Source organism: Cetorhinus maximus, chromosome 5 (genome assembly GCF_964194155.1).
Source record: "Cetorhinus maximus chromosome 5, sCetMax3.hap1.1, whole genome shotgun sequence".
Lineage (NCBI taxonomy): Eukaryota > Metazoa > Chordata > Chondrichthyes > Lamniformes > Cetorhinidae > Cetorhinus > Cetorhinus maximus.
Genome location: NC_135883.1, coordinates 154,209,958 through 154,230,965, shown reverse-complemented (window position 1 = coordinate 154,230,965; position 21,008 = coordinate 154,209,958). Strand labels below are relative to the sequence as shown.

At 44.0% G+C, this 21,008-nt stretch overlaps 1 protein-coding gene across 1 annotated transcript in view; it reads left to right on the top strand.

Moving 5' to 3' along the window:
• daam2 (dishevelled associated activator of morphogenesis 2) overlaps positions 1–21,008 on the top strand; it is a 348,363-nt gene that overhangs the window by 311,269 nt on the left and 16,086 nt on the right. Inside the window, exon 24 of the mRNA XM_078542715.1 lies at positions 17,174–17,344. Within this exon, the coding sequence (XP_078398841.1) occupies positions 17,174–17,344 (171 nt within the window). The remainder of the gene's footprint in view (positions 1–17,173; positions 17,345–21,008) is intronic.

Sequence of the window (21,008 nt, the reverse complement as noted above, 5' to 3'; positions counted from 1 at the left end):
TCTCATTATATTTACACTGCTCAAATTTCCTTAATTTTACTTTGAGAAGTTTTAAATTATAAGCTTATTATTCTTCTGCACTGGTGGCTCTGTCATGGTCTCTGACTGTGTAATTTCCCTCTTGCTGTGCTACGCCTCCCTCTGCCACTCCCCCGTACAACTGGCTTCTTGAAACAGGAAATCTTGAGTTATCACTTGAGCCTATGGAAGTGCCTACACTATAGTATAATCGCCTATCCCCAAGAGGGGCAGCATGCAAGGCAAAAACATATTTGTGGTGTAGTTTTCTCACAGAGTGCTGGTCACTCCTTTTCTTCTCTTGTTTTGTTTCTCTCTGTCAAATTATGATCCCTTGCTGAAGGTGACTTATTGCCAATTGACTGTTCCACAGTTGCTAGGTTACTCACAATGAGATGCCTCACAATGGAGTTCAATCTCACCCTTGCGCAATATCGACCCATTAGTGCTTCCACTAGCAAGGGGAGGTTGGGGGCGTGATTGGTGGATTAGTGGTCAGGAGAAAGAAAGGGTTTGCATTTATACATAGTGTCTTTCTCAACCTCGATATCCCAAAGCGCTTTACAGAAAGGGTATTGCTTTTTTGACGTGTTGTCACTTGCTGTAATGCAGGAAATGTGGCAGCCACCTGTGCACAGCAAGGTCCTGAAACAGCAATTAAATAAATAGATAACAGCCATTTAATCTAAGAATCTTATGTTGGTCAGGATACCGGTGGGAACTCCCCTGCTCTTCTTTGAAACAGTGTTGGTGGGATCTTTTATGTCCGCTTAAGAGGGCAGAGAGACCCCTGGTTTAAAGCCTTGGGTAAAAGTGTGTTATGGCCGCTGCTGATGTTATTCATTGAGCAGGGCAAATCCCAGAGGGAAACCTGTCTTACTGATCATAACTTTTTTTTTGTATTTTGAAAACAAGGGGAATGCTACTGAGCCCAGCACCGTAGAACTCCAGTAACACTTTTAGGACTTTAAAATTAGAAGATTTATTAACAAGAGGGGAAAAACTCAAACATACAAGGTTAAAATTAAACAGTTTAACAGTCTTACAAAACAATCCCCAAAAACCCCACTTTGGTCAGAACACACAGGTAAACTATTTGGCAACAGCTCCCTTATAGATTTTAGCCATAAAAATCCAATAATATTACCCAAGGAAAAACCTGCTCCCACTTTAATAAAGTATAACCACACAACTTCTCACCTTCTTCCATTCTGCTGTGGAACCAAAGGAAGTCTAGAAACAGACTGCTTTCTAAAAACAAAGATTTTTCTGGCTTGAAATTATGTGGCTGCTTCAAATTCACAACTCCTCTCAGCAGAGAGCTGGTCTCAGGACATATCTCCCACACAGCCAACTCAACTCAGCTAAACATATTTCCTTAGTTATACTCTCCCCCATTGATCTTAGATTCCATTGTTCTAAGCACCTCTTTGAACTCAATTTTTCCAAAATATAAAAATCTTTCATGTTTTCCTATTGCCTCCACTTTTGGGTCAAGTAATATTAAATAACCTTCCTTTGTTTACCTATGAAACCTTTCTAAGCTGTAAAGTCCCTTGTCATGTCTAAACTCCCTTTGAAATTTAACAGTTGAAAAGTCACATCTTATAATGTAAATTTCACATCCAACCTATTTACTTCTACATTCAACTTCACCATGGCCTCTCATTACAAATGCATGCATTTAGCACCTTTACCTTTCATCTCTCTGTTTCCACAGGCAAGCTGTCTTTACTAACCTTCGCCCAGTTTAATTACACACATAATACACACAGATAACTCACTCACAGTCTTCTTTACAGAATACCACCATATTCCCAAAAATATTTTAAAAAATAACATCCATCTTCACAAGTACAGACAACCAACAGCGCAGCACCCCTACAGAGAAGAAAGAATAGCTGATTTGTCCCAAGTTAGAGCCACTGAAACTAATGGGAGCAGTCTCCCCAAATCTTTAAAATTGAAAAAAAAATGGTGTAAGCTATCAATTAGAGTTAAAAACTCTACTAGACTGCTGTGAGAGGACATCTGGTGTATTTAGAAAGAACTATGAACATCTGTTCCACAGTTTCAGTAGAGTTCTTTGTTATATTTCTCCAGGGCTGTTACTGGAATTGATGCAATTATGAATGCTTGGCTGGGTTTCAAAATCTACAAACACTTATCTCATTAAAGGGTTCTGAGTTCACAGTGTATTCGACAATTTAAAGAGGTAGTTAAAGGATTAGTTGTCTTTGATGTAAGTACTAAATAGAATTTGTTTTTATAACAGATAGAACACTTGAGATTTAAGCTTTGAATAGGTTTCATGAATGGGATTTTTTTTCACTATCAAGTGTGTATGTGTGACAGCTATATTAGAGCGTTAAAAGTTTAATTTTTTTCATCTGCACATGGTTCCTGATGTCTGCCCATGGTGGATACTGGGTGAGTGGCTATGAAGGTGACGTGGGGTATAGAGAGACAATGGGAGTATGAGAGGGCATGGGGGTGGGTGGGGGAGTATGAGTTGGCATGGAGGAGCCATGGGAGGTGGGTGGAGGGTGAAGGGCTGTGAGGCGTGAGGGATAGAGGGCCTAATAGCATCTGACTCAACTGAAACAAGTCTAAGAGAACCAGGGCAAGCCTTCTAAATTGCCTCCGTGGCTGCCTACGATCCGATTCCAGGGTTGGCAGGGCTGATTCCATCCCATCCCCACCGTAGTGAAAATTGGGTGGAACGGGGCCCTTAAAATCGCGGTGAGTCTGCTGAGGCAGGAAATTTCCTGACTTGAACTACCTGCCTCAGTGCGAAAATCCAGCCTATTGTTCAGAAGAGAAGCAAACAACAAAAATGAAACAGCCAAGAGAACAGTTTAACTCTTTGTTTTCTTCCTAGATAGATGTTGAGGCTATGAGTTGGCAGTCTACAAATCACTAAACTTACTGAATTTAATTTCACAACTTGCAATGGTGGGCTTTGAACCCATGATCTTTTCATTGCTAGACCAGGACCATAACTGGTAGTCTGCTGCTACCCTGTATGTCAGGGCCTCTGTTTCATAAAATGCCATGTCAGTACTTTCTGCTAGGGTGATAAATTAGGTCAGTACTACTCACAGCACAGTGCACAATTTTATAACAACCTTCAGCGCAGTGGGAGATTGAATCTGGGCAGCCTCAGTACTTTAGCTGAGACAATTAGTTTGCCTTAAACCCAGTGTGAGCAAAATCAATGATCAGGAAACCAGTGTACAAATGAACTCCTCCAATTCTGGTTTCCTGCACATCCCTGATTTTCTTCGCCACTAATGGTGGCCATGCCTTCAACCGCCTGGTCTTAAGCTGTGGAATTCCTTCCCTTAACCTCTTTGTCTTTCTACCTCTCCCTCCTCCTTTACAACACTCCTTAAAATCTAATTCTTTTACCAAGCTTTTTGTCACTTGCTTTGATATCTCCTTATGTGACTCAGTTTTAGATTTTGTCCGACAACATTCCTGTGAGGCATCTTGCAGTGTTTCACTATGTTAAAAGCGCTATATGAATACAAGTTGTTTTCATTACAAACTAGAGAATGTTTCTTTAGTTTGTGGACATTAAATCATGTATGCAAGTTTGCTTTTGGCATTATTTAACTATAAGTTGTAAAGTTGTTGGTCTCTGCAGTACTTGGGAAACTCGATTAACACCGAGTAATGGTTGGCTAGCTCAAAGAGCATGATTGGATTGGATTGAGAGGACAATTAGCCAAGGGACTTCTTTTTGGGTTCTAACCTGTTTGCATGGCCATGCACTTCTCTGTGCAGTTCTCTGCCCCCTCTGTTCTGACTGCCCCATTCTGAGTGAGGACCTGCAGGCACCCTGTGTGCTTCCTGACACCTCGCCCATACCAGCCATTCTTCAGTGGACTAGACTGTGATTATTTCATTAAAAAAATATATATTATTTGTTCTGGCATTCTGGGTGTCATTGGTGAGGCTGACACTCATTTCCCATCCCCTACTTGCCCTTGCGTTTGACCACCAGACCACTTCAGAGGGCTGCTTGTAATGGATATCACAGCTAATTATGGGCACTGTCCTTGGCTTACCTTTGCTCTTTGTGATGGGAGTCACCAATTATGTATCTTGTGAGTGAATTCTGGTTAGTTCCCCATCTTTTTCTAATCCAGGGTGGTAAGACTTGTTATAGCAGCCCAGCAGCTGCACCATTTGAGATCAATGAATTCAGCTCCAGCTAGGAAGCCAAATCTTGGACCTTTGTTTCTCTGTAGGTTGGGTTCCACATCATGGAGGATTAGCCATCCATTAAACCATTGGGAAAGCTAACATTGTGTGAAAGACTAAAGGGGAGGTGTTTAAGATATTTAAAGGATTTGATATCGTAGATAAAGAGCAACCAATTTCACTGTTAAGCGAGTCCAGAACAAGGAGGCATAACCTTAAAACTATGAATATACAAACATACAAACTAGGGCTGGCAATTCAGGAATGAAATCAGGGAGCACTTCCTCACACAAAGGATATTGGAAATCTCCCCACAAAAGGCTGTTGAGACTAGAGTCAATTGAAAATTTCAAAACTGGGACTGATATATTATATATATATATAAGAGGAGTAAGTAATATGGAACCAAGGTGGTTAGATGGAATTAAGATGCAGATCAGACATGTTGAATGCTGTTGCAGGCTCAAGGTGCTGGATGGCTTGCTCCTCTTCCTATATAACAGCGATCTCAATGTCAAGAGGACACCCCAACTCGCCACCATTACTACACCAATTTGGGGCGAGCTTGAGATGCGGTTCATACACACTAAAAACTGGTTGGAACTGCCTGAACTCTTCCTGTGCGGGACAATGGAGGCTTTCATCCCATCTGTCTGGGCTGCGTCGAATCTCAGTTCTCAGAGGTGAAAGGTCAAAATGACATCACTTATGCAGTGCTATATATAAATCAGCTGCAAAAATCAGCACAGTTCCCACACCAGACTGCATTATAAATAGAAGAGGCTTGTGTGTTTTTTTTAGTCATCTGTTGAGGTACAGTCAACTATTTCAGTCCTTGGTTGCCTAGTTGTAGAATCTGAAAATTGCTGAACCGTTCTTGAAGTAGTTACATGGCTGAAAGGAATTCCTCCTGGTTGGGCTCAATGCACAGATAGATGGAGTGATGACCTCAGCTAATGGTAACCAGATTGTGCTGGTGCTGCCAGAAATAAATCAGCAAGGAAATGTGGGCCTGAAGGTGAAGCCGCAGCAGTGGAGGCTGAGAAGCCTTTCAGATAACATTTGATTGTCGCTGTGACACTGGGAAGTATTAAGTGTGGAATTCTATGTTGAAATCTAGCCTGTACTTGCTACTGGGTGGACAACAGGATGGAATGAAGGAAAAAAAACTTGCATTCATATAGCACATTTCACATCTTCATAATGTCCCCAGGCAGTTCAACATCTCTGTAATTACTTTTAAAGTGTCATCACTGTGGCATTTACTTTCCTTGGGATATTTTGTCTATTTTAAAGGCAAATCATTGATGTTGTTTAGGCCGCAAACTTACACGAGCGCAACTGTGTCGTTCGTGTCTAGTCAAAAACATCTAAAAATGGTTGAATTGAGCTTGGAGTAGTTGCATAGCTAAAAGAAATTCATAGTGCATACATACAATTCCTGGAGAGCTAGGACCCAGACATACACAAAAATCAGAGAAGTATTATAATCATTTGTTTCAGTGATGTTGGCTGAGGGATAAATATTGCCTCAAACAAAGAGAAAGAATTCCTCTCTTTTCTTAGAAAACTGCCATAAGACCTTTACATGCAACTGACTTCAGCCTAATCTCTCATCCAATGCCTTTGACAGTGCAGCATTCTCTCAGGACTGCTGTGAAATCTTTTCTTAAGTTCTGCGCTCAGTGTTTTGGAGATCAGGAAGTGCATACCAAAATGTTAACCGATGGACTAAGACTCTGCCTGGGCACATTTAGTCTAAGGGGTGGTATCTCCGACAATGTAGCCTGCACTGAGCACTGCACTGTCGTGTGATTCCTTAAGCTGTGCTTAAATCCTGAAGTGGTGCTTGAACCCAGAACTGTATAACTCAAGAGACAAGTGTGCAACCACTACAACAAACTGACTCATCATCATTTAAAGAGGCCACAGAAATCCCATGGTTCATTGAGCAGAGTCGATTCCAATGATGACCTCTGTTCAAATGCTGCCTAAAGGAGCTGATGAAGCCGATGATTTTTCTCACAGGAGCAGCTTCTGCAACTATGCATGGCATATTTTGGCATGCTTCTCCACCCTTGATCTTAACCACCTCCCTATGGATAGGCACGGCGGAGAAAAATCAGACACACCATTCAGAAGCTTCATGCTTTGATTATTTATCACAACAAGTGATTGTTTTATTAAATGTTTGCCCATTAAAGGGTAATAAAAATTGAGTGAGTTTGGTTGCTGGCAAGGACACAACAACTTTCATTTATTTGGCACCTTCAACATAAATAGAAAGTCCCAAGGTGCTTCATGGTACAATGGTACAATTCACTTGCGTGAGTTCCCCATCTTGCTCCCATTGCTTCTCATGGGAATAGCATTGTGCTCCTGGAACAGGTTGACTTCTGATTGGCGTTTCTATCCTTGAGCTTTCTGGTGCCCTGGTGCTTTGGTTTTTTTTTTTGTCCTACTTTTTTCCCCCTCACTTTTAAACTTTTCTCTCACATTTCACAGGGAAAGGACAGAGGCAACCTGTTTCCAGGCCATGACTAATGATGCCCTGACACATGGGAGTTGCAAAAGTGAAGTAATTTTGGAGGGAAAGGTTCTCTCTCTTCAGCTAATTTTTCTCTTACTCCCTTAAGGGATCATCTGATTTTTCTCCATGGTGCCTATCCTTAGGGAGGTCTTTAAGACCAAGGGTGGAGAAGCGTGCCAAAATATGCATTTTTCAGACACAAAATTGACAGAGCTAAAGAAGGAGTTATTACGAGGTAGTGACTAAACCCTTCTTAAAAGAGGTAGGTTTTAAGGAAGGCTTTAAAGAAGGAGAGAGGAAGAGAGGTTTAGAAAAGGAATTTCGGATCTTAGGGCCAAGAGGGCTGAAATCATGGCCACCAAACTGAGGCAAAGTAAGTCAGGAATGCAACAGAGTTCAGGAGTTGGAGGAACACCGAGTCCTCAGGAGGTTGTATGGCTGAAGAGAGCTACAGAAATAGGGAGGGGTGAGGTAATGAAAGATTTGAATAGAAGGATAAGAATTTTTTTCTTTGAGACCTTAATGGACTAGGCATCAATATAGATTAGAGATCACAGAGATGGTGGGTGAAGGGACTTGGTGCAGGTTGAGATAAGGGTAATGGTTTTGGATGAGCTGAGGTTTACAGTGGATGCAAGGTGGAAGACTGGCTAGAACAATATTTGAATGGTCAAATCTAGAGGTGTTCAAAGTGTGACTGAAGATTTCAGCAGCAATTGGCTTGAAGCGGGTCTGAACAAAAGGCAATGTTACAGTGATAGGAATAGGCAGATTTTGTGATAGAGAGGGAATGGAGTTGGAAGCTCAGCTCAGGGCCGAATACAATGCCAGAGTTGGAAAATATCTGGCACAGCCTCAGGGGCCAGGGAAAAGGATGGAACTGATCCAGAGGAATTGGCGCTTGTGGTGGGATCTGAAGATAGTGGCTTTGGTCTTCCAAAGGTTTAATCTGAGTGATTTACGGCTCCTCCAGTACTGGATGTTGGACACATGGGCTGGCAACACAGATGGGCTTGACAGACATGGTGGTGAGGAAGAGCTGGGTGTTGACAGCATAGATTTGGAACCTGACATCAAACATCTGGAGGACGTTGCTGAGAGAGCAACATGCAGACGAGGAATAGCAAGGAACCCAGGGTAGATCCCTGGGTGTCTGCAGAATTAATGGTTTGGAGTGGCGGGAAGATAGACCAATGCAGGAAGCTTTCTGGCTACAAATGTAAGATGGAGGGGATGATTTGGAGGAGGCTGGTCTGGTCGACTGTCAAAAACTGCAGACAGGTTGAGAGGAGTTAGGGGGGCTAGTTTATCAACGTCACAATCACAGTCTGTTTCAGTTAGCAGAGATGCTAACAGAGAGTTGTGCAAATATGCATGGATTGGAGAGGCAATACCTTGTTCAAAGACTTTAGTGGAAAAAAAAAGCTTGGTGATTGAGCCATCATGTGCAATATAAGAAATAGGAGCAGGAGTAGACCATATTCTTTATTCTTTCATGGGATGTGGGCATTACTGGCATGGCCAGCATTTGTTGCCCAACAGTAATTGCACTTGCATTGCGTTGCTTGCCAGGCCATTTCAGAGGGCAGTTAAGGGTCAATCACATTGTTGTGGATGTGGAGTCACATGTAGGCCAGACCAGGTAAAGATGGCAGATTTCCTTCCCTAAATGACATTAGTGAACCACATGGGATTTTATAACAATTGATGATAGTTCCATGTTCACCATTACTGAGACTAGTTTTATATTCCAGATTTATTAACAGAATTCAAATTCCACCAGCTGTTGTAGTGGGGTTTGAACCCATGGCCTGAATTTTGCGTTGGTCAGGTGCGCGCGATCAGCGGGCTGGGGAGTGGACGGGAAACTGTCCCCTGGCCGCGATCGGTCTCTGGCCGCGATTTCCCGCTGGTTGGCCAATTAACGGCCGGCCAGCGTGAAATGCGCCCTGAGAAAGGCTCAGCACTGTCGGTGGGGGCGGGAAGAGGGCGGGCACTGACGTCACTGCAGGCACGGGCGAGCGCTTCCACTGAGCTCCCTGAAGGCAGACAGATGCCTCAGGAAGCTGCAGACCTCCAAATAATAAGATAAAGCACAAAAATTCTGCAAAAAATGTCCAGGCAGCACAATCGAGCACCTGAAAGCATACCTCATAAAAATGCCGGCCCCAGATATTTCTTTTTGTTTTATTTCCTAAAGGAGATTTCATCCCGCCCTTGGATGAGGTTTCATCAAAAATGTAAAGGCCGCCTGGGCGATTGGCCTGTCCGCCAATTGGGCCATTAGTGAGCTTAATTGCCAGCTTAATTGTCAGCAGGCGCTCTTCTGACAGCTATGCACGCCTGCCGAGCGAAATATGGCGTGAGTGCACGATGACGCTCGCCCGACATCATCTCGTGCAATTTTACGCTCGTTCAGGTCGGGCGCGTGTCCACCCGCAGGATGTAAAAATCTGGCACATGTCCCCGTGGCATTAGCCTGGATTGCTAGCCCAGCAACATTACCACTAGACCACCGTGTATCCTCAAGCCCCTCGAGCCAGCTCCACCATTCAATCCGATTTTTGGCTGATCATTTGCCTCAACTCAGCTTGCCCACCTCCTCCACATATCCCATGATTCCCTGAGGGATCAAAAATCTGTTTATTTCAGCCTTAAATATACTCAACAACGGAGCATCCACAATCCTCTGGGGTAGAGAATTGTAAAGATTCACAACCCTTTGAGTGAAGAAATTTCTCCTCATCTCAGCCTTAAATGATCGACCCCTTATCCTAAGGTTGTGCCCCCGAGTTCTAGATTCCCCAGCCAGGGGAAACAACTTCTCAGTGTCTATCCTGTCAAGCCCCATCTGCGTCTTAAGGAGAGAGAGGTCAAGAGTTGCATTTTTGAAGAGGGTGGCAGTTGAAAGGGAAGGAGATGGTACTTGAGGAGAGGGAACCATCTACAGTGTCAGCTAGCACGGAAGTCAGGAAGGGGATCATAAGATGTTGGAGGAGAAGTAGGCCATTTGGCCCATTGAGTCTACTCTGCCATTCAATGAGATCATGGCTGATCTGATAATCCTCAACTCCACTTTCCTGCCTTTTCCCCATAACCCTTGATTTCTTTACTGTTGGTGGGGTCAGCAACTTAGTGGGAATATGGACGAGATCGGGTATTGAATCTCCTGTACAATGAGCTCAGCATGAAAAACTAAAGAAAGATATGGTTCAGACACACTGTTCCGACCAGCAATGGCACTGAAGCTTGTCTCCTTCCACTTTTGGCGTTTGATAAGCTGTCACTTGCTATGCTGATATGGGTGGGGGAGTGGGGAGGGGGTTGTATTGGTGACAACTGTTACACCAGGACATAATTTCATAACCATCAAACGACCTCTGTAAAGTGAGGCCAGTTGGCTGTGGAGGGTGTTTTTCCCATTTACTAAGGAAAAAAAAACACAGGATTGACTTTAAAGCAGCTGAAAGGAATTCTTGATGTACTACGACTGAAATTCCACATGACAGTGTCCTGTTAATAGCCACTCGGTCTGTTTTGCTGCTGTGTTAGAAATTGTCTGGAAAAGGACAGCTAATCTGAAACTGAGGGATTTTCCCCCATTCCCTTTAATAGAAAGGAAAATCGGGAGCACAGTCACTGGGGTCGAGATGCAATCAGTGATGCCAGTGCAAAAAGCATCCAAAATTACACTCCATTCTGGAAAGAACTTTCCCCCACCGCCCCACTCTCCCCCCAGCCTGGGTTTCTGTTCATATTCCGCTATACGCAAAACCTGCTGTGAACAAGCGAAAACAGGCAGCAATTTAAAATGTAATTTTTTTTTTTAAAAACTGCTTTAAAAATTTTTCCTTTATGTATTTAAAAGTGCCAAATTAGTGACGTTTGATTAAAACAGATGAAAATAGGTTTATCAGGGAATCAAGGTGAGAGTGTTATTAGACAACTGTTGACTGAATGTGGCATCAAGGAGCCCTAACAAAATTGAAGTCAATGAGAATCGGGGGGAAATATCTCCAGTGGCTGAGGTCATACATGGCATAAAGGAGGTTGGTTGTAATTGTTGGAGGTCAATGATCTCTGCCCTAGGACATCACTGCAGGAATTCCTCAGGGTAGTGTCCTAAGCCCAACCATCTTCTGCTGCTTCAGTAGTGACCTTCCCTCCATCATAAGGCTGCTGATGACTGCACAATGTTCAGTACCATTCACGGCTCCTCAGATACTGTCCATATGCAATAGGTCCTGGACAATATTCAGGCTTGGGCTGATAAGTGGCATGTAACATTTGTGCCACACAAGTGCCAGGCAGTGGCTATCTCCAGCAAGAGAGAATCCAACCATCTCCAACATTCAATGGCATTACCATCGCTGAACCGTCAACTCCCTTGACCAGAAACTGAACAGGACAAGCCATATAAATATTATGGCTGCAAGAGCTGGTCAGAGGCTGAGAATTCTGCAGAGAGTAACTCACCTGCTCACTTGCCAAAGCCTGTCAACTATCTACAAGGCACAAGCCAGGCGTGTGATGAAATAGTCTCCACTTGCCTGGATGAGTGCAGTTCCAAAAACTCTCAACATCACCCAGGACAAAGTACCCCAGGTGATTGGTACCCCATTCATTCCCTCCATCATCGACGCACAATGATAGGAGTGTGTACGATATGCTGTACAAGATGCAATACAGCAACTGCCAAGGCTCCTTCAACAGTACCTGCTAAACCAGCAGTCTCTGCCACCAGAAGGACAAGGTCAGCAGACACATGGGAACACTATGACCTGTGAGATCCTCTCCAAGCCACACACCATCCTGTCTTGGAACTATATCAACGTCGTTTCACTGCTGCTGGGTCTCCCGTCCCAACAGCACCGTGGATGTAGGTACACACAGAGGCTGCAGCAGCTCAATGAGCAGCTCAGATTTTTAAAGCAGTTTTTTAAAAAAAATTACATTTTAAATTGCAATTCTGGATGCTTTTTTGCACTGGCATCCCTGATCGCGCCTCGACCCCGTCACCTTCTCAAGGGTAATTAGGGATGGGCAATAAATGCTGGCCTAGCCAGTGATGCTCACATCCCAGGAGCAAACCCTGTTTCAAATTACTGATGCTATGTGAATCCAAATTGTTGTTGTTGTTCTTGAAATACAATTTTTTAAAAAAAATCACAGAATCACAGAATACAGCACGGGAGGCCATTCTGTCCATTATGTCTGCACCGGCTCTCCGAATGAACAATTCACTTAGTGCCATTCTCCCACCTTCTTCCCTAACCTTGCACATTCTTCCTCAATTGAACCAGATTTGATTGAACCTGTAATAAGACCCACAATATCATCACAGTAACAAATTGGCCCAAAAATGCATCTTAGCTTTTTGCTTCTTCATCGCATAACTGAAGAGACATTGAATTGAGAAGTGCACCAGTGCCTGCCTCACCATTCACTGGAGGCTTTTTATTCATCTCATTTAAGCTTGACCAACTATGTTTTAAAACTGGGCCACAAGACCAATGGGTTAACTTCCATAACCACTGCTTGTGAATATGCCTCTGCTCGCTTCAGCACCTCCCATTTGTTGAGGATCTTCATGGAAAAACCTTTTCAATGCTTTTTAACTTCACCATGGCAACCTTCCCATATATAGAGCTCTTTTCTGATTAAGTTGGAATGCATTCGTCAATTTTTCAGTAAATTAAAACGAAATAGATATCACATCAAAAGCGTTAAACATACACCATTTAATGTCCAAAAGAACTCAGAAATATTTAAAGCCTCCCTTACGGCCTGCAAGCTCCCAATGGTAATTCATTCCACCCTGGGGGTGTGGCCAGCTTTCTGGGTGCGGCCTGCTTCCAGCTCCATGGTTTTAAAACGTGCACAAACCTGAGTTGCACTGAATGCAAATTTTACTTAAAAATTCTGCAATATTTTGTGCTGTTTGCATTATTGATTTCAGCCAAATTGTGTCAAGACAACCTACACAATCAGTTGGAAACACCAAGCCACTGTGTTTAACAACTGTAGGGAATAGAGCATGATGAACATTGATTTTTGTTTTTTAAATTTGTTCATGGGATGTGGGCATTGCTGCCTAGGCCAGCATTTATTGCCAATCCCTAATTGCCCTTGTTTAGTGGGCATTTTAAGGGCCTGGAGTCACATGTGGGCCAGACCAGGTAAGGACAGCAGATTTCCTTTCCTAAAGAGCATTAGTGAACCTGATGGGTCTTTTTAACAATCAGCAATGGTTTTGTGGTTATCATCAGACTTTTGAATTCAAATTTCACCATCTGCCACGGTGGGATTCGAGCCCCCAGGTCCCCAGAGCATTACTCTGAGTCTCTAGAATACTCGTCCAGTGACAATACCACCACCACTTCTCCCTAGAGTTAGAGTTGAGGTTTATAAGGGTAGAGAGAAATGAATGTGTTAAAGGTTACAAGAGTAGGGAAAGGCAGACTCATAGAATGATGCTGCGCAAAAGGAGGCATTCAGCCCATTGTGCCAAATTATCCTATCCAATTAATCCCTTCCCCATAGCCCCGTAAATGTTTCACCTCCAAGCATATATCCAGTTTCCTTTTGAGAGTTACTATTGAATCTGCTCCCACCATCCTCATGACAGATAGAGATGATTGAATTGAATTGAAGGGTAAATACAGGTAGAGATGATCGAACGGGATTATGAGGAGGCTGTAAAATCGTCGGCATGACGAATCAAGGATGATGTCCGTCAGGTTTAGTGAGACTTCAGATGACCGAGGAACCCAATTCTGGATCCACATGTTCTTCCACAGCAGGAGCATGTTGTTGCGCAGCAGAGTGGAAAGCACAGCACTGGCTTGGCTTCCTTCTTCCTCTGTTGTTGCTGTTCTACCTCGATTGAGCTTGTGCCTTGACTGACCAGGTGGTGCCATGCTGAGCGATTGGCAGCATTCTCCTCTCAGTCAGCGGTGTTAATGTCTCTGTGGTTTAGGGCGACCTTGAGCGTATCCTTACACCATTTCCTTTGGCCGCCCTTTGAGCGTTGGCCAACGGAGAGCTGTGAGAAGAGAACCCGCCGAGGGAGCCAGTTTTTGGGAATCCGGATGCAATGGCCCATCCATCGGAGTTGGTTCCGCAGGCGTGGGGCTTCAGTACTGGTAGACACAGCTTCATGGATGCTCGCTTTAGTCCAGCGGTCCTCCAATTACATCCCCAGGATTCGACACAAGCATCGCTGATGGAAGCTCTCAATGATCTTAATGTGGCGTCGGTAAAATAAAAAGATAATGACATTCTCTAAAGGACGCTTAGGTCCCTATGCTATTGGAATCTAGAACGAGGAGATTTTTTCTGTGGAGTGCAGGGAACAGGAGTTGTATAATGCAGGTAGGGAGATGATTCAACATTTGGAGTTTGTCCATAATCTCAGAAAGAACTTGAATTTATAAAGCACCTTATCTGGATTGCATGACACATCAAAGATTTTCATATCCGATGAATTGGACGTTGAAGAGTAGGCATCCAGGCAAACATTGCAACTGATTTGCGCATGGTAAGATCCCACAAACCTTTTACGACCAGTTAATCTATTTCTAGTGGTGCTGGTGAGAGAAGAATGTTGACAGGGGCATCAGAGAAAATGCCCTCCTTCCTCCTCTAAATAATGCTACAATACTCTCTCTATGTCACCTTCTCATCCCCAGAGAAGCTTAAAAATATTGGGAAAAAAAATCACCAAAAGGTTATTGCACAAAGTGTGGTGATGATGCATCTGTTTGTAAAATTCTTTCTCCCGGTGCTCACATCATTTTCCCTTGTGCTGTACAAATTGTGGTGAGGTTCAGTGTCACAGTTGCCAGTTGCCGCCTTGCGTGTGTGTGAATAGGCACCGGGCTTGCCTCACACGCAAAGGAAGCATTTCCGTTCATACGGCATCTTTCATGACATCTGAAAGTACTTTGCAGCCAATGAAGTGCTTTTGAAATGTAGTCACTGTAAGAAACCTGGCAGCCAACCTGCACACTAGATAATCTTTCTCACGATGTTTGTTGAGTGACTAAGTTTGGCCAGGGCCCTGGCAATAGCTGAAATAAAAACAGAAAATTCTGGAAAAACTCAGCAGGTTTGGCCGCATCTGTGGAGAGAGAAACAGAGTTTACGTTTTGAGCCTATATGACCTATATGAAGAAAGGTAGAAATGTGATGGGTTTTATGCTGTTCAAGAGGGGGTGGAGCAGGTGGAGCAAAATAGAGGGTCAGGGATAGGTGAGAACTAAGGAGAAATTTGAGATTGATGTCAAGGACACAGGAGAAAGGGAGTGTTAATGGTAGTGTTAAAGACTAAAGAAGGTGCTGTTAGTGGCATAAAGGTAAGAAAGCAGAATGTTTTAATAGCAGAACAAGTTCAGTGTCCTGTGAAAGCAAAACAGAAAAAAACAAGTGCCAGATGGCCCTGTGTAGTGGCTAGGAGTCAGTTGGGGAAAAAGGAGAAGGCAATCGGTTTAATGTCTCATTGAAAAGACAGCACTGACTGGATGGACTAGGGTGCCAGTCTAGATTTTGTGTTCAAGTCTCTGGAATGGGATTTCAACCCATAACCTGTTGATTCACAGGCAAGATTGCTACTCACTGAGCAGGGTGAATGGTCACTCAGGTAGAAGGGATGGAGAGAAGCGGCGGGGTGGGGGGGTGGTGGGGAAGAAACATTTGGAAAGAAATTGGCATGAATTTGCTCAGCAAATGGTGCAGTGGAAATAGAACAGTACACAAAAACTGCTTGATAAATCTTCAATGTCTGGCACAAGATTTGACACTGAAGAAAATATCATTGTTGCAATGTTTTTAAAGTAAAGGACTTTGAACGTTCGAAACAATAAAATTTTTGAGAGAGGATATTAAATGAAGGATCATTTCCACTGGGTCATTAATCTGCAACAAAGGACATAAATCTGGGATTAGTGCTAGAAAAAGAAAGAGAGAAAGTTAAACTTTAAACTTCTATTTATATTAAAAAGAGTTATTAGAATGTGGATTGCATTAACTCAAGTGTTTATTGAAGTTGAGATTACCACAAGGTTTAACAGCAGTCAGACGCAAAGAGCAGAAATATTAAAGGACCCACAAGGAAATGGGCATGGAGTAGGGAGCTCTAGTTTTGAACTACCAGTGGCTCTGACGATTGAGCCGGGGGTGAGAGGGGTGTAATTTTAATTTACCTGACCCGCCAGGAGCAGCGATGGGGACGGGGAGAGCACAGGGAGCCTAGAAATTAGGTTGCCTACCCTGGGGGTCAGCCTGACTGGCAGGCTTGGCTCCCGTTGGGTGTGGAACAACCCGGAGGAGGCTGCAGGATCAGCTCAGGGTGTAAGTGAGAGGCTTTGGGGGAAGGCAAGAGATCGGGTGGGGGTGTGGGAGGTGAGATCAGAGGCTTGTGAGGGTGGGCGATTGGAGGCCTCGCCAGGAAGATCGGACATCTGATAAGAGAGAGAGGTCGGAAGCGTCCTAGGGAAGGTTGGGCGGCGGAGTAGAAGTCTTAGAAGATGGGAGTCTTCGATAGCAGGGCTTTGTCCAGGCAAGCAGGTAGATGGAAAGGCACCTACCTCCTGATCCAGCAGTCCCTCACCTGGGTTTAGCAAACGGATTTCCTGTTGCACAGTAAAACCAGCCGGCCAGAGTTAAATTTCAAATGGCAAATATGAATGTGATGCACAGCCTTATTACAATATTTAAATTTCCAGCCCGTGTCCTTGGACCAGGTTGGTCACCCATTGCTTTACCCTGCTTCCGTTAGAACTAGATAAGGCAGTTTGGGATCGGGATTCAGACCCTTGAACACCCCTCTCTCCCACCTGGTGCATGCCCACCTGTTTTGGGTGGGGGCAGGGTTAAAATTTCCTCCGTGAGGTCAAAACAGGTTGCGTCTGTGTGGAGATTTGTGTGTTTTTTCTTGGCCATTGATAGTTAAGGAGTTGAACTGTTACCATTTAACCTCTAACCAATACATTTTGCCATCAGGGCAGTGTCATACTGCATTGTGTATGCGTGTGTGTGTGTGGTCATCCCTGACGTCCTACCATTGATACCTGAGTCTTCTACCATCTTAACACTAGACAATAAAACTAAATTGACAAAACTCTCCGCCTCACCCCCTCCCCCTGTTTCTTTAACACCCTCCTCAAGATTCAGGCCTTGGAATCAGTTTTTAATCACACCTCCTAATTTGATTCTAATTTTGCTCCTTATTTGATTCTGCATCCACTTGTTTTGTCTGATTTCGCCCCCGTAAAGCCCCTTGGGATGTTTTATCCATGTTAAAAGATGAAATATAAATGCAGGTTGCTGGGGCCGCTGGATACTTGGCTTCCAAGTGTTTAAACTAATTGGGAACTTCCACTTAAAGCCCTGTGTTCTGCCCCTTTCCTCTGATAGTACTCCAAGATGCTGAAGCACTTCAGCGAAGACGAAACAAAGATGCAGCCAGATGAGTTCTTTGGCATATTTGACACATTCCTGCAGTCGTTCGCTGAAGCAAAACAGGACCTCGAGAACATGAGGAGGAAGAAAGAGGAAGAGGAGCGAAGGGCTCGCATGGAAACCATGGTAAGGATAAGGCATTGTGGGAGAGTCACAGGCCGCATTGGTATAACTCCACTCCATTAAAAGGTGCAGACAGCTTTCAACCTTCTATTCTTTGCCACATGATCTAATATCCCAATCTCAAGCGGGGGTGAAGTGTCGCACCCTGTTCTGTGGTCTGCATCTGACACTAGTGCAAACCCCAGTGATGCTAAGGGGATGTTTTGTGCACGTCAAGGGCATGAAATGTTGCAATTCACATGCAAATCTTTGTGTTTGACTCATTACCATGTGAATCACTCATCAGTTTTATTTCATAGACAGCAAGTGTGCATCCAGAGTAACAGATACAGTCTAACAAAACCTCTGATGGCAGGGCATATGCAGGAACATGTAAGGGTGAGAGAGGAAAATTCAGCCTATTGAAGGGAATAGAGGGGCATAAAAACCTTTGCATACAAATGTGGAAATGACAGGTAGCTGTTTGAAGCCTGCTCCACACTCATAATACCTGGATGACTAGACACTGCCTAAAATTTCCCCAGCTCCACGGACCCCGAAACACATGCCCACATCCATGCCCACACATGTACATGTGCACGAAGGCACATGCACAGACGTACATGAATACACATACATATACACACACACACACACATATACACACATGCACACACACATACATACATACACATATACACACACACATACATGCACACATGCACATACATGCACACATACAAGCACACACAGGCACTCATACATACACACATGCATGTGCACACACAGGCACACATACATACATACACACACACACACACACGGCCATGTGATCTCTTGGAAAAACAAAAGTAACAGGAAAAACCCAGGATTGATAAAAGAAAAAATTTCCTTTCCAATCCCTTTAGACCATTGCAACCAGTCCAGAAGGTCATGTGACCTTCTATATGCTGCAGCATGAACTGGTCCAGCCCCCTCTTGCGGGCATACAGAGAGCCAGCACCATCACAGCAGCCCACAATGTATTCCAGAGGCTCACTCCTCTCTGGGTAAAGCAGGGACACCTAACATCCAGTCTATTCCTGCTTTAAAAAGACTCACAAGGCATTTCAATCCATTCTAAATTTTCACCCAGACTGAAAGGGAAGAGGTCTAGCAAGGAAGGGTGGGAGAAATGGAAGGAAAAGAAAACTCAAGGTTCAGGCACCAGGCAAGTTGCTGCCAACCATTTGGCCTATTTGTGTAGTAACTGCTGCAGGAAGTAATGATCCATGAGGTGACTGTAAGAAGGGTGAAACTCCACGACACCATCTTCATTAGCGGATTATTGGGCAGGACAAGCTGAGTTAAAAAGAAGGCAAGAAGGGCTAAAATAGTGAGAGAGATTCGATGTTGCAAATGAGAGTAGCGTCAACCATCAGATAACAAGCTTTGTGAGGGACATCACTGTACATGGACCTTTTTCTCCAAGTTATAAATTATGTCACAGTGTATTTAAAAAAAAAACTAATTTTTGCCAATAATCTCTTCTGTGGCACATCACCCAATGTCTCCTTCCAGTCCATGTAAACAGTATCCAAATATCCTCACCAGTCCACCACATTGGTGATTTCCTCAAACAAATCAACTTGATTTGCCAAACCAATTAGCACATAGTGCGGTCCCACAAACAGCAGTGAGATCATCTATTTAGTGATGTAGGCCAAGGGATAAACATTGAGAAGAACTTGTTCTTCTTGGAATCGTACCACGTGATGTTTTGTGTCAATCTGAGAGGAGGGACCTATTTTTTTGTGCGGGTGGGCGGTGGAGGGAGGCACTCTTCACAGGGTATGGCCCAGCAGACAGCTAGATACAGAGGTGCTGCACCTGTTGCTTGGATACCTTAGGCCATCACGCAGCATAGGGCTCGTACAGGCCTGACTGTATTGGTCAGCTCCGTAGCCAAAGTCCGGCTCTGATACACATCCCTCAACCAACATCATTAAAAAGCAGCTAATTTAATCGTTATCTCACTGCTGTTTGTTGGAGCCTGACTGTGCACAAATTGGTCACCATGTTTCCAACATTACAACAGTTCTAAAGCACATCATAGGCTGTAAAGTGCTTTGGGACGTCCTGAGATTGTGAATGCGATTCCCCTTTTTTTCCTTATTATGGTATTGTACCTCTTGATGCTTCCTGTCTCGTTTCTCTTCAGCTTCAGTATCAACCCAAGTAATGGCAGCTTTCCTTGATATTGCACCCCCACACTTCACAATATTGGCTGTTCCAATCAAGGTTTTGGAAAAAAAGTCCCGTTCCCTTAAATATTGGAAGAAATAACTCAGGAGACGGGAAGGGATGCATATTTAAAAACCCTTAGGCACTCCAAGCCAGTAATTGCAGTATTCTCACTCCTGTGATCCATTATCTGATTCCTTGGAGTAAACTCTGTCTCAATATCCCAGCAGTCAGTAATTCTATATATAAATGGGATTCAAACTAATGATACTTAACTGGAACTCCAACCAAAGTTGACAACTTACTGACAAATCCTTTCCTCCTTCAGCATTCCCCAAATGTTTTTATTCCATGAGAGTCTAATTATGAGAAAATCTCCTTTTCCTATCTTACCAGGGGATTTTTTTTTACCATGTGTCACTGACAGAAAGCAGTTGGTGATGTGGAGAATTTATATAATTAACTTATTCAAAATTGCTGAGCAGCTATTCAAAGGAACAGAAGCTGGAGAGTGTGTGTGTGTGTTTCTCTGTGAGTCTGTGTCTCTGAGTGTGTCTGTGTGTTTCTCTGTGTGCCTGTGTCTCTGTGAGTGTGTCTGTGTGTTTCTCTGTGTGCCTGTGTCTCTGTGAGTGTGTGTGTGTGTTTCTCTGTGTGTCTGTGTCTCTGTGAGTGTGTGTGTGTGTTTCTCTGTGTGTCTGTGTCTCTGTGAGTGTGACTGTGTGTTTTTCTGTGTGCCTGTGTCTCTGTGAGTGTGTGTGTGTGTTTCTCTGTGTGCCTGTGTCTCTGAGTGTTTGTGTGTGTTTCTCTGTGTGTCTGTGTCTCTGTGAGTGTGTCTGTGTGTTTCTCTGTGTGTCTGTGTCTCTGTGAGTGTGACTGTGCGTGTATGTGTGAGTGTGTCTCTGGCCAGAGTTTTGTGACCCATGGGCAGGCTTGTGCCTGGCCCGAACGGGCGTATAATCATGCGAGATGATGTCGGGCAAGTGTCCTGGCAAAAGTTGGAAGAGCACCAACCGACAATTAAGTGGGCAATTAAGCTCATTAGTAGCCCAATTGTAAGCGATCTTTCATGGCCTGTAGAACCTTATGGTTGGCAGATGGACCAATCGGACAGGTGGCTTTACATTTTTGATGAAACCTCATCCAAGGGTGGGATGAAATCTCCATTAGGATTTAAAATAAAAGAAATATCTGTGGACATTTTTTTTGTGAGGTACACTTTCGGGTGCTTGATAGTGCTGCATTGACATTCTTTTCAGGATTTTTGTGCTTTCTTTTATTATTTGGAGGTCCCTGAGGTGGCTGTCTGCCTGCAGGGAGCTCAGTGGAAGCGCCCACCAGCAGCCGCGGTGATGTCACCGCCCACCCTCTTCCCGTCCCCACCGTCAGTGCTGAGCCTTTCTCCGGGCGCGTTTCACACTGGCTGGCCCATTGATTGGCCAAGCAGCGTGAAATCGCGGTCGGAGGT